This window comes from Sorghum bicolor, chromosome 5 (genome assembly GCF_000003195.3).
Source record: "Sorghum bicolor cultivar BTx623 chromosome 5, Sorghum_bicolor_NCBIv3, whole genome shotgun sequence".
NCBI lineage: Eukaryota > Viridiplantae > Streptophyta > Magnoliopsida > Poales > Poaceae > Sorghum > Sorghum bicolor.
The window spans coordinates 470,729-484,108 of record NC_012874.2 but is presented as its reverse complement, the minus strand read 5'-3'; the positions used below and the strand labels follow the sequence as shown (position 1 = coordinate 484,108).

Here is a 13,380-nt window from a genome sequence, read left to right as displayed (position 1 = left end):
GTTTCCAACGATTCCCTGATATTTCAAGTTCAGTTATGGATGCTAGATATGTTACTCTGTGCTTTCTCCTAATAATTGGCTTAAATGGAAATCCAACATCGGCAGGTTTTTGTTCATACCTTTCTCCTTTTTTCACCACAATCATGTATGTTTGATGCCATAATGATGTATCGTTGATTTCTACCAATTCATTTTTCTCACCTAGGTGCTATTCAATTTTCAACATAGTGTTGGATATATATTTATGATAGTTTAATGGCTACTTTAGTGTGATCAAAATCAAGTGAGATTATTATTTACTAATGTGTGTGGTTTTTTTGCAGAAAATTGCTTTGAATTTCCTAAAGTACATCCATTTTGCTTAAAGCCTTTGTGCAAGGGTAACTGTTATTTGGAGGCCAAATCCCAAGGTGTCAATTTGAGAGGATACTATTGTGATGGAAATGGATTCTGGGGCATGTGCGTTTGTTCGTTTTGTAAACATTAATTAGTTCTCTCAAAATAGAAAATAAGATAGCTCTACGTTTCAATCCATTATCAAGAAGTGTTGTCCAAATAATTATAGGTCGTATGTTAACTAGTTTGCTCTTTTGTCATAGATAGTACACTAGTTAACTAGTTGTTATTTTTCTAAATTTCTCACATATGTTTGCTTTGAAGGTTCTTTGTCAAGGAACACATGTGTTTTCAGTGGCTAAATACTTTAATAATACATTCTGATGTGCTTTAGGAAGTTTCTAACCCCATGTGGGTTTCTCGCTTTTTTTGCATCTCCCTTGTGACGAGCTCACATCGACCTTAATTTATTTAAAGTTAATGTGTCTAATTCCCGTCCTTTGCTCTATAAGACTGCAACTACGATGCTACACAAGTTCTCTTTTGTATATTTATAGAGCTCTTCTACTGTGGTTGGGGGTATTCCTAAGAAAATTATTAGTGCTAATTAATTTTTGAGTGGAAGGTCATTATTGTAATTGTGGCTCACCTCCCTCACGCACACCTTGCCTGTTCAACTGTCTAGGGCCGGATTGGGCTCAGGGAATCGGAGAGGGCTGGCCAGTGGGGGCACTCGCCCAGGCTTATGGCATTAAATTGAAGTTCAACGTTCCTCAAAAAAGAAAAAAAATAAATTAAAGTTCAACAGTAGCAACTATCTCGAAGGGGAAAACAAGATATTATCATTTATCAAATCAAACTACAAGTGAAACATCACAGCTACGGTTTGTGTAACTTCAACTTATGCTGTAGCAGGAGTCATCAACAAAGCTATATATGCAACATTAGAACAAGTATGACATTTACAAGTAATGTGAAACAGCATGCGCATTAAATCCTTGACAGCCCAACTACAGGCAAAACCAGAGACTACAACATGATAAATAACGGAACCCTGACATCAAACACTAGTTTTGTCATTGAACCCATCACTTAATCATGTTCACTAGCAGATCTCAAACTAACATATAATTGCAGTTGACACACACAATGATATTAATTGCGCCCAGAGTAGCACATACAGTAGAATGTCCCAGATAGCGACCTGCCAATGAAGTGCGCAAGGTGCACACACACACTATGGGTGTCTCATATCAACTGAGAACTTAGCACCATTTTAGTGCCATGCTGACTCAACGCAAATAAATCTCAAATACCGACTCAGAGCCACCCCCAAACTATCAATCCAATTATCCAAACAGCACCTGCAGCAACCGAGGACGCCAACGTTGTAGGGTGCCGCTCGCACCGAGTATCTCAGAACGAAGAACAGAGAGATGAGTGGCTAGGGTTTGTGACTTGGCATGGTCTGTCTGGATCTAAGAAATACATGTGACAAGCATACTACTTCAGTCATCCCTATACTACTTAGACATTATTTCTCTATTATATGTTTACCATTCTACCCTTAATTACATAAAGAAACCTTAAAAATAGAATTATCCCACTGATGGCTTCATCACACCAATTTTAGTATGCACTTAGTGCATATGGTCCCACCGTTTAGTACTCACTTGGTGCCTCTCCAATTGGTTCCTTTGCCTTTTTAGCCGTCGGATTGGCTCTCGTGAACTGTCCATTTTTCAACAACCATTGTAAAAATTCTCATATTTATAGCCTCTCCATTCATAATAGACACAACGTCTCTATATCTAGGGGCACGGTCACAATTCACTACGTGAAAACTGATTTGTATGTGCACGAGGTCTAGGACAATAGGGACGGCTGGTGATTGAGCGCCCCTACTATGGGCTTCCCAGGTCCCAGCACACCAGCCGCACCTACAATGCCTCAGTAAGGGCAGCCTATTTGTAAGGACAACTGGATCACCAGCCACCCTTACTGAGGCATTTGTAGGTGCGGTTAGATCACCAGCCGCCCGTACAAATGATGGCAACTCAAATTTTAAAATTTTAAAAAGTTATATCTTCAAACAAGATTTTAAACCACAAATGATTTCAACTAAAAAAATAATGAATACCAAAGTTGTAGAACTCATCAAGGTCTACAACTTTTATATAGATCATCTTTTCATTTGATAAATTTGAATAATTCAAATTTTAAATTTCAAATAATGACAACTTGAAACTAGATTATGAAATAATAAATGATCTAAGTTGAAAAAGTCATGAATATAAAAGCTTTTCAACTCATGAAGATCTACAACTTTTATTTAGGTTATTTCTTCATTTGACAAAGTGTTAGGACACATTGTTCACAAAACTTATATCTCCCATGTAGCTTAAGAAACCATATGAGAGATATTTAGAATTTATGAACATTGTTATTATCACTTTATCAGATGAATAAATGACCAAAATAAAAGTTGAAGACATTGATGAGTTCTTCAACTTTGGTATTCATCACGTTTTCAGCTGAAATCATTTGAGGTTTCAAAATATTATTTAAAGATGCCCTTTTTTAAATTTCAAATAACTAGTCAAGTTAGATTTTTAAGTACTAACTGATCTCAACTAAAAAAGTCATGAATATAAAAGTTGTTAGAGTTATTAATATCTATAACTTTTATATTTCTCATCTTTTCATTTGACAAACTTTGGTCAATTTAAACTTTAAAATTTCAAAAAGTTACATCTCAAACTGGATTTTAAACCCCCAAGTTATTTCAACCGAAAAAATAATGAATACCAAACTTGTAAAACTCATCAAGGTTTACAACTTTTATATTGATCATCTTTTTATTTGATAAATTTTGAATAATTTAAATTTTAAATTTCAAATAACGATAACTTCAAACCAAATTATGAAATACTAAATGATCTCAGCTGAAAAAGTCATAAATATAAAAGCTTTTTAACTCATGAAGATCTACAACTTTTATTTTAGTTATTTCTTTATTTGACAAAGTGTTAGGACACAGTGTTGGGAAGTTCTACTACATGCCGGCAGCCGTGAACAAGTACCCATATGCATGCACACCGGCCGGCAGGGGCGCCCCGGCCCTAAACTCGCACCAGGCGTGTGTTCATCATCACTTGTAACCAATTGCGATCCTTGTATGCATAAGAGGACCACATGAAGTAGTGAGTGACCAAGGCCTTGTTTAGTTCCCTCCAAAAATCAAAAAGTTTTCAAGATTCTTCGTCATATCGAATCTTGCGGTACATACATGAAGCATTAAATATAATATAAACGAAAACAAAAACTAATTGCACAGTTTAACTGTAAATCATGAGACGAATCTTTTGATCCTAGTTAGTCTATAATTAGATAATATTTGTCATAAACAAACGAAAGTGCTACAGTATCAAAATTTTTTAAAAAATTTACATCTAAACAAGGCCCCACTTGTAACCCACGGGGTGAGAAAGACAAGATTTTAAATGCACGCATGGACATGATGTTGTTCGTCATGCATGGGGCATGCAAAAGCTGCTCGATGTAGACGTGCGAGCTGGACCAGGCCACCAGAGCTAGATAAAGAGATTCTTATCAACAACTCATCAGTACCTAGTTTATAAAGATCTTATTTATCTGAAATTTATTATTAATTGGCCAGAGAATTATTACGAGAAACGCTAAAAGAAAAGATAAATATTAGAAATTATCAAAATAATAAGAAACCAACCTTTAATTGAGTACTCCCTTGGTACCAATAAAACTTAAAAGTGTGGAAGGATATTACTTCTTTTGACTCACTGCCAGTCCAAATGCTAAAATGACATATTTTATGGGGCAAATTTTGAGTCAAGTTTAATTTTTGGGATGCAGGAAGTAGACTTACTCTTATAAGTCATTCTAACTTTTCTAGATAGTTAAAACATCTTAAGTTTGACCAAATTTATAAATTTTATAAATACAATAATACTAATTAAATAAATATCTTTCGATTTTCATTAATTATATTTTCATAGTATAGCTATATATCTGATGTTATAAGTTTTTTAATTTTTTCTATAATTTTGATTAAATTTGAGATGCACAATAAATAGAAATACAGATGAATCCATTCAGACAGTAGCACTTCTGCGTGACACAGTTTCAGCCTGACAGTACCGATGCAATCTCCTGCTCGGGTAGCAGATCAGACAGAGAGTCACAAAGATCACCAATAATGCAACATGAGCACATGGCCGGACGGTCTGCCATGCAGCAGCATGTACTAGACGTGTGCCCCTACTCTAATCTCTAACTGAAAGGTCACAGGGGCGTTCCAGAGCCCGTGCGGGCGGTGCGACTGAACTGTACCTCCAAAATTTATGGACCTCAAAATTTACAAAGTGTTATAAGTATATATAATAATTTTAGATTTGTTTTAATTAGTAAATTAGTCACAAAGACTCAATAAACGTGGTCTGCTATACTTCCTTCGAGAGAAAGCACATTGAGTCTATAATCGTAAATTAGAAAAGACTATGGCCGGTAATTCTTCTTCACATAAGTTTATAACCCTTCGTGAGTTTGTGGCTTCGTCCCTTGTACTTGTTCCTCGCTCTTTGTGTTATTCGTCGCTCAAGAGTCGAGACCTAGTAGCAATTCTACACGGCCGGACCCAGATTAGGATGCCAGACGGAGATCATTGCCTAATATAAATTCCATAAACAATCTCTATTTTATTTAGTTAATCTTTTATACATTGTCTTTGTAATATATTGATATTTGATATTATCTTTTTTACATTTTGATAATAAATACTAGACCTTTACTTATTGTTTTGAACTGGACCTCATATTTGCTCGGATGCCCCTGAAGGTCGACACGCCAAAGTGTAAAATGTGGAGTTGTTTGTGTTGTCTCTCGACTTGTTGAAATAGAATATAATGGAACTCCATGGACGAATATATTTTTGTAGCTATGTGATCATTATCTGAGAGCTTCGCCTTTTTCCAATTTCAGCTGTGTCCTGAAGCAGCGACACCTGCAGATTTGTGTTTGGGGCCAGTCACAAGCCACAATTTCACAACAGCACACGCATACTTGCTCAGGCCTCCTTTGGTTCACAGAAATTTCATGGGAAAAATGGAGGATTGACTTTCCTATAGGATTCAACACTGTAGCACCCTTTGGCTTATACGATTGAACGATAGGAAATGTAAAGGAAACATTCCTTCACAGCTCATTCCATAGGAAAAGTACAGGGAAAAAACATCCACTCCTACTTTATTTTCTCTGGCTTGCGTAGGAACAAGGCATATCAAGAGCCAAGTCACAGGTATTACCAAGAAATAAAAAGCTAGAGGACAAGCGTCACATCACATCATGGGAGATTATACATTCCTATTCCTATGAATTTCCTATAGCCATCCAAACACCTACCTAAATAGTTTTCCTGTGTTTTTGGATCCTATGTTTTGCAAGTGCATTCCTGTAAAGTTATTATGTTTTTCCTATCCCTATATTTTACAATCCTATGTTCCAAAGGGGGCCTCAGTTGAATTTACTCTGTTTTCCAAAACCTTAAGGCCCCTTTTTGGATTGCAGAGGAAAAGGAAAAACTCAGGAATTAAGTTGGCAAACTTCTCAATCCTATGGAATTGAAAACAATGTAAAGTTACATGAGATGGCGTTTGGCAAGAGCTCAGGTGAATCACAGGAAATGGCGCTGCACGCAGTTTTTGAAATCTGAACTACACAGCATTGAAAGCAAAGCTAGTCTTTACTACAAATGCCAAACTGCCTATATATATACACAAACACACACATGTGTATGCCTTGCATTCATTTCCTTTGCTGATCTGCAATCCGTAGAAGCCCAAACACCATCAGGTCCTCTCCAAGCATACCGTACCTTTCCTGGTCTGCATTTGGCAGAAGCCCCAACACCATCAGATCACCTCCAAGCACATCAAGAGATCTGATCAACCACTTCATATGGTGAGTCATAAGTCATACTTTCGTTTTCCTTTGCCGACACAAGCACTGCAATGTAATATTTTTGATTGATATGAACCATGCTTCCCAGCTAGCAACCTAGAAGGCAAATAAAAGCACATGCCATCTGGTTGACAAAAGTAATCCCTGTAACCCAAAAGTGCATCTAGTCTAGCATCAAATGAAAACTCCTAATCCTAAAGGTCTAGGTGGTGACGCCCAATCTCAAGCCAACCTTAGTGCATCGGAAGAGAATGACAAGGAAACTTCCCTGTTCTCCTTGGTTTTCAAGATATCTGCTGCCAACAATATATCTCCCATTTGTAGCCCATTTAGACCCGCAAGCACTGTAATGCACTTGTTGATGTTGTATGGATCCTCAGTTTCCATCCAGTCCAAGCTCATGCTTTTTTTTCCCTATGGATTGGAGCTATAGGATTGTAATCCTATGGAATACTTCCTTTGTTTTTCCTATGAACCAAAGGCTAGGAAAGGAAAAAATCCTTAGGAAATATAATCCTGTAAAATTCCTTTGCCTACCCTGTGAACCAAAGGAGCCGTTAATGTAGAGGTCATACTACTGTGATCTAGATACACAATCGAGAGATAATGCACTGGCAAAACAGAACAAAAGTGTGCAAAAATGCTAAGAAAACACTAGTAGATTAGATCTGTCTTTATGTGCAATCAGGAAATAAATCATTCATGACTAGTAGAATAAAATATGGTGAGGTTCAAAGTAATTCAGGCTTCAGGATCATCAACCTCAGCGAAATATCTGTGCAAAGGTGTATTATCACTATGATGATTCATAGCATAGGAGGTCCAACTGTAATTAAGTGCTACAACAGAAACTATTTTCTTTTTGTTGCAGCTGATATATGTCATTATAAGGGAAATGCTACCTTCACAGTCTTTCCAGAACCACCACATTTTGTGCAAGTTGATTGCATCTTGGCCAAGTTTGCATGAACATCTGTCAACAATAGTTTAAAACTAACATAAATACGGACACTAGTTAAACTGGATAGACAAAAGCAATGTGATGGAGGAAGAACTAACGAATCCTGAAACCCTGCAAGATAGACATGTTTCAGGTTTGGTTGGCATGCCAGCTCCACCTAAAAAAGAAGTCATCATCAGAAAAAAAAAATCAGAAGGCCTAAATACCTAAAAAATGGAGTCATGAGATATAAACTGCATCTACATACTGCAGGTTTCACATGTTACAGAGTACAGACGTTTCAAAGAAATATGCAAGGGCCAAAATTAACAAAATTGCAAATTCTCTAAATAGGATCAAGGAAATGCTTGGTCAGGTACCACACTATCTCACTTGATGTTGCACAAGTATTTGAATGTCATAATACTAAAGACTGCAGTCTAAAAACCATTTATCTGACTTGGAGATATGGACACAATTATGACCCCCAATTCTGCAAGGCCCTACTAGTACCAGTCCCCCAACACTCTAATATTCTGAGAAGTTTGTGCATCCCAAAATCTAAACTGCAAGAAAACCGTTGCTATAATTGAAGCATAATCTAAAATAGAGGCCAAAGTAGTGGGCTTTCAGTAATTAACATATCTTATTTACAGGGTTAGCTCAGTAGTGCTCAGCACAACCAAAACTTTTGTAAAACTTTAACTGCATGCTTTCTGGACTAACATCTATTCTAGAAAATGGAAGGTACTATTGACTTTGCATCGCAGTGGGATATTCGTCAGAACAAATAACATAGTAATGGGCTTCGGACAGTTAGAAACTTACGATGCCTGGGTGAAATCCCCAGCCATGCGCCTGAAGCGGATGTTGCTCACATCCATGTGCTCCCAGTAGTGCTCTTGCCACTCCCTGCACCTCTCCCACCCCTTCTCAACCATCTGCCACACCGCAGTCACACAGACTCGTGAGGCATGAACACACACTACAACCCATCACGCTGAGAACCAAAAATGAGAAGCTGACCCTAACCTTACAGCGCAGCCACTACGTTGCGACCTAAAACCACTGCCGCCCCTGCAAGCGTGCATCCAAAAAAGAGAGAGAACATTATTTTTCCTTGCATGCATATAAAAATTGTTGGATTTAGAAGAAAAAAAAAATCATGTTTTGGAGCCTTATCATTTTTTTGGACACTTGATGATGTACTAAAACTCCACTAGGTTGTGCTACCACAAACAGCAGTTCCAATTTCCAAACCCAACAAGCACAACTGAAGTTCTCCTACTAAACTCAGTCTCACAGCTGAGCTTCAATAGCTCCCTGCCCATGCAGCTCAGTATAATCTCACAGCCTTACTAGTTAATACTTAAAATTTACATAATTTCAGTTAGTACTTAATACTGCTACCACTGAAAATAATCTTACAGCCTTATTTGTTAATACTTAAGTTCAAGGCTGCAACCCAAGGCAACTAGACAAGACACATCGTTGCATTAAGAAGAACCCAGATATACAACACCCCTAGGAGTATTATGTCAGGATACACAAGTGGTTGACATTATATTCGACAAATTATAAGCAAAAAGGCAAGGCCATCCAAGCTGTGAAAAGCATACGTTTTCAGTGGTTGACCTGTTCAGTATGATGATCAATTTTTATGTCAAAGATATCATGCAGCAAACCATTGTCCTGCACAGACAGAGAAACTTGAAATCTATTATTATTCTCAAGAAAAAATGCCTTGTTAACTGAATGTAGGTTGTGGACAATTGAAAGAAAAAGCACCAGAGAGACGAGATCACTTTCAGTATACTATAAGGAACAAATAGAACTATTGAAAGTTCTCCACTCCTTCCTACTTTTGATGCATTTATTCTAGGGAACATTGATGTCATGGTCAATGGATATTGGTTCATCAATCTTAAATAAATATGGCAAGGACTCCATCAAATTCAACATCTGTGAGCATGTATCTGGCTGAGAATGTGACACAAGCAACTACAGCCTAGGTTTACATTACACTGAACCCATGAAATCTGTAAATTCTACTTGAATTCACAAGCATACTTAAATTCATAGAATAGAAACATATTTTTTGATAAGGTGTCAACATACCAACTAACTAGTGACTAGCTTGTTTCAGATTGAATTCATGCAAAAGACCAAATAAAAAAAAGCGGTACATATATAACTATGAAGATAGGATGCAACGGCTCTGACAAAAAGAAGAGTATTTAATCCATGTCAAAGCACCCACCAGCATGATACTCAAACTTGTACAGAAAATTAATGGTGAGATGTAGCAGTGGCGGCAATGAATTATTTAATGGTTAAATAGTAACATAAAGTTTCTCATTTATTATATTTTAGAAAAAAAATCTTTTGAAATTATTCGTGCAACTAATTACAATTTATATATTGTTTTGTTCTTCGTCATTCTAAAAAAAATTGCACAGGCAGACATGATGCGCCCTGAGAGGAATGGTGGCTGGTTGGAGGCATGGTCCCTTACGGCTATGGGGTGCTATTCCTCGTATCAACACATGGGTCCAATGCATGCCCGTTATGTGTATGGGGTGCTATTTCTTATCGCCAATTTTACAGCATGGGGATTAAGAGAAAACCCCATACTGTTCTTTGATATACAGCGACGCAGTGGTTGTCACGGCAACCGTGACTGCTTTGCAGCTGAAGCTGTCCTCATGATCAGCTTTACTTTATTCGTATCCTTCCAATTTTATTTTCACCCTATGAAACATTTTGTTTTTCATTTCTTTTTAGTTTGTTTCAGCCTTAACAAAATGTCCATCAGCTCTTTTTCTCTGCTATGTTCTTGTCCACCGCGTACACCAGAAGTGTACATGACCTTAGGAGTGCTTGGCACTCCAAGCGGTGGGAGCTAAAGATTCTGCTCCTGGCGTTTTGCTTCGGTGCCTCTATATTTGCACCAACCTCCATGACCCAACTCTATGGTTAGTCACTTTACCAACCTAGTATCTAGCAACTTCTAAGATCAAAATTTTCTCACCACATGTTGATGAATGGTATTTTTGGCTGAAATGTTTTCAGGGAAAGTTGCACCTTTTGGAGCAGGGTACCTCAAATTAGTTATTCAAGCATTTGTTTTTATTCTTCCTTTTCGGTCAATAAACATGGTGGTTATGCTATATCTTGTTTTTGGAATTGGGCAGGCTATTTCTTATTATACAACTAATGAGTGTAATAAGGTACATCACACGACTTAACTCCAGATGGTGCGGCCAAGCAAATTTTGACAACCAGTAAGTTTCCTTTATATATCTTGCTCAACATGTATGTTTTGTAACCTTTGTTTATCATCTAACTACACCTTGGGTTGACTTGCAGTCGTTGTAAAGTCATCACGATCTCTATACTTGCGTACGTTTGCTCTAATGTGGGGATCATAGTTATGGCCTTCTGGTACATGAGCTCTTATTTGGACGTCTGGTTGATTGTCTCTACGCTGGCGTTGGTGTACATTATGCCTTTAATCTCATCATGGACCAAGGTAATAATTAAGTAAACACTCTTGTTTATTAGATTATGAAATATTAAGAACGACTAGAATAAGAGCGAGCTAGTGACATATATTGAATATGCATGGTGAATTTGTAACCCATTATACAACTAAATCAGGTCAAAGGATTTTTCATGGAGGCATTGATAATGGGAGTATACGTTGTATTCCTGTGCTGGACAGCAATGAAAAGGTAAAAATATTCATTCTTACTTATATATGCATGCTTGATGTGGCTGCCTATTATGTTAGATTGCAACAGTTTTTTATATGACACGAATATAATCTCTTTTATTTTCTTTGATATGAAATTTGGCCTCAACAGCAAGCCAGAGACAAACCGCGACAATAAAGAAAACACTGGTTCAAGTGTAAATTGGATAACGATAGTTGTAAGTACACACTCATAATCATTTCAAAGTTCTTATCTTATCTAGGGTGATATTTCATTAATATTATTCCAATATCGACAGAGTTTTATTGGTGAACTGGCCAGCGTAACAGTAGCTGCTTTTTCGACAGGCAGTGACTACAAATGTATACAGGTATGTATGTGTTGTTTGCTCGAACTAAACAAATCAATAGAAATGTGAATTGTTTTTGCACCATTCAAACTAAAATATGGCTTGAATGCTTGCAGTTCATGAACGTAGTAGAGTCGGAAAATGGCATACCACCATATGGCTATGGCTTTTTCCATTTTGTCTTTGCTACGGGCTCCATGTATTTTGGCATGTTGTTTCTCGGCTGGGACACGCATCATGTATCAGGAAGGTAAGGTTAAGATATGAACCTGAGACACACCAACGATTAAATTAAAGTAACATGTTGTGTGTTTGTTCTTGGCTGCAAGTTTGACATTTTGCATTTGACGACATTAGGTGGAGCATGGATGTCGGTTGGACAAGTACGATTGTCCACCTAGTTAACGAGGGCCTAGCAGCAATATTCTTTGGTAAGTGAGATATATGACTAAAACCATCAACTTTTGTGAGCTTATCGCGCAAGTGTCACCTATATATAGCAGCATCATGTGCTATAGTTTTTCTACTTTCTTTTGCTACAAAGAAAAAAAATATTACAGTGTACGTATTGACGGATAGATGAATGTTTGTGCCTGCAGTGGTGGTGGTCCTTGCTAGGGCTTTTGGAACTAGTTGGCTCCAGCAGCTGCTTGGAAAGATCTTTGGAACAGGTGGCCAGCAGCTCGCTGATGAATCTCATTCCACAATGGTCGCGAGAGCTGGGACGCACAACAATAGGCCACCACAAGAGTCCCATGTCCCGAAGCACGAGGGAATTGAGATGAGCAATATTAGCCCATCGCAAGAATTCCATAGCACAAGACGTGAGAAAACTGAGACCGACAATAATGCGCCGCCACAAAGACCCCATGCCACAGAGGCCGTGGGATCTTCATCGTCCTCCACGACGGGGGCTCTCCTTAGTACATCAGAGCCCCAAGCGCCTGTATTGGGAAGACAATGGGGGGAGATACGAGAAGAATGGTGATTGTAATAAATACGAGGGACAGTGACCGTCTGAATACTCTCTCTCTCTCTGTTTTTTCATTCAAATTATTGTCTTTTGCTCGGCCGCGCACCATGCATAATAAGTTAATAACACTACTCCGATCCAATTAGAGCAAACAGCTACCTGAGTGACCCCCGTCATGGAGGCGATTGCTAGCGCTGGTGTGAGCAAGACGGCCGTAACCAGCACCCTCCCTCACTTAGCACAACGGCGCGGGCCCAAACTATCTCCCTTGCTCAATGGCGGTGTGGATCTAGCTCACTGGCTTTGACAGCGGCGGACACAGCGGGATCCAACATGGGAGCGGGGGATCTAGCACGGCAGCAGAGGATCTGGTGACCGGTGGTGGCAGTATAGAATCTGGTAGCCTGACACTAATAAAAAAATAAATTATAGAATCCATCAGTAAACTATGAGACGAATTACTAAACCTAATTAATCGCACATGGTAATTAGTGTTTAATCATGGACTGATTAGGCTTTAAAAGCTTCGTCTAGAAAAGTATTTGCAATCTGTCAAATTAGTTATTTTTTATCTATATTTAATGCTTCATGCATGTGTCAAACATCCGATGGGATAGAGTGTAAAGTTTGGGAGGAAATTAAACAAGGTCTTGGTGTAAAGTTTTAGGTTATCACATCGGTGTCATATAGAATATCGTATAAACTACACGGGAGACAGCTCGGCAAAGCCTTTGCCGAGTGCCGACCACAGCACCCACCAACCTTTTTTCCAGCATTTTTCCACATAATTCGCAAATACACCCCACAGGCAGGATTTGAACCTGCGACCTCGAGCTCACAAAGCTCACTCATTCACCACTACAGTACACCATCAGTTGTGATTATATTACGTTTTGGTTCTTCATATATCATACTAAATTACATATAAATTGATTATTTGAGACTCTAAATAATCTTAAATCAAAAAGTTGTCAACTATAAAGTTTCATAACTTTTTGGGATCTATAATTTTCATTTAGGAAGTTTCTCCATCCGAGGTCGTTTACAAAATTTGAATTTCAAATTTAAAAAA

General features: G+C 38.0%; 1 protein-coding gene and 2 long non-coding RNA genes across 3 annotated transcripts; 2 read left to right on the top strand and 1 right to left on the bottom strand.

Annotated features, from left to right (window-relative positions):
* Positions 1 to 733, top strand: LOC110435290. Its single transcript, XR_002452918.1, has 2 exons — positions 1 to 105; positions 324 to 733. It is a non-coding gene; the product is annotated as an uncharacterized LOC110435290 (long non-coding RNA).
* Positions 7,228 to 8,183, bottom strand: LOC110435593. Its single transcript, XR_002453364.1, has 3 exons — positions 8,099 to 8,183; positions 7,390 to 7,448; positions 7,228 to 7,303 (listed from the first exon to the last, which is right to left on the bottom strand). It is a non-coding gene; the product is annotated as an uncharacterized LOC110435593 (long non-coding RNA).
* LOC8067588 (probable serine incorporator) lies at positions 9,790 to 12,323 on the top strand. The gene is made up of 11 exons (XM_002450063.2): positions 9,790 to 9,996; positions 10,086 to 10,245; positions 10,343 to 10,367; positions 10,465 to 10,554; positions 10,640 to 10,802; positions 10,931 to 11,004; positions 11,137 to 11,203; positions 11,285 to 11,356; positions 11,452 to 11,585; positions 11,693 to 11,766; positions 11,935 to 12,323. Exons 1-11 carry the CDS (start codon positions 9,790 to 9,792, stop codon positions 12,321 to 12,323), a joined length of 1,455 nt encoding a protein of 484 aa, XP_002450108.2.

Excerpts from the sequence above, each read along its gene's own strand:
- LOC8067588 (XM_002450063.2), top strand. The coding sequence starts at position 9,790 with ATGGGGTGCTATTCCTCGTATCAACACATGGGTCCAATGCATGCCCGT. Across the intron at positions 11,204-11,284 it reads TAAATTGGATAACGATAGTT|AGTTTTATTGGTGAACTGGC; the intron begins GTAAGTACACAC and ends CAATATCGACAG. Across the intron at positions 11,767-11,934 it reads CCTAGCAGCAATATTCTTTG|TGGTGGTGGTCCTTGCTAGG; the intron begins GTAAGTGAGATA and ends TTGTGCCTGCAG.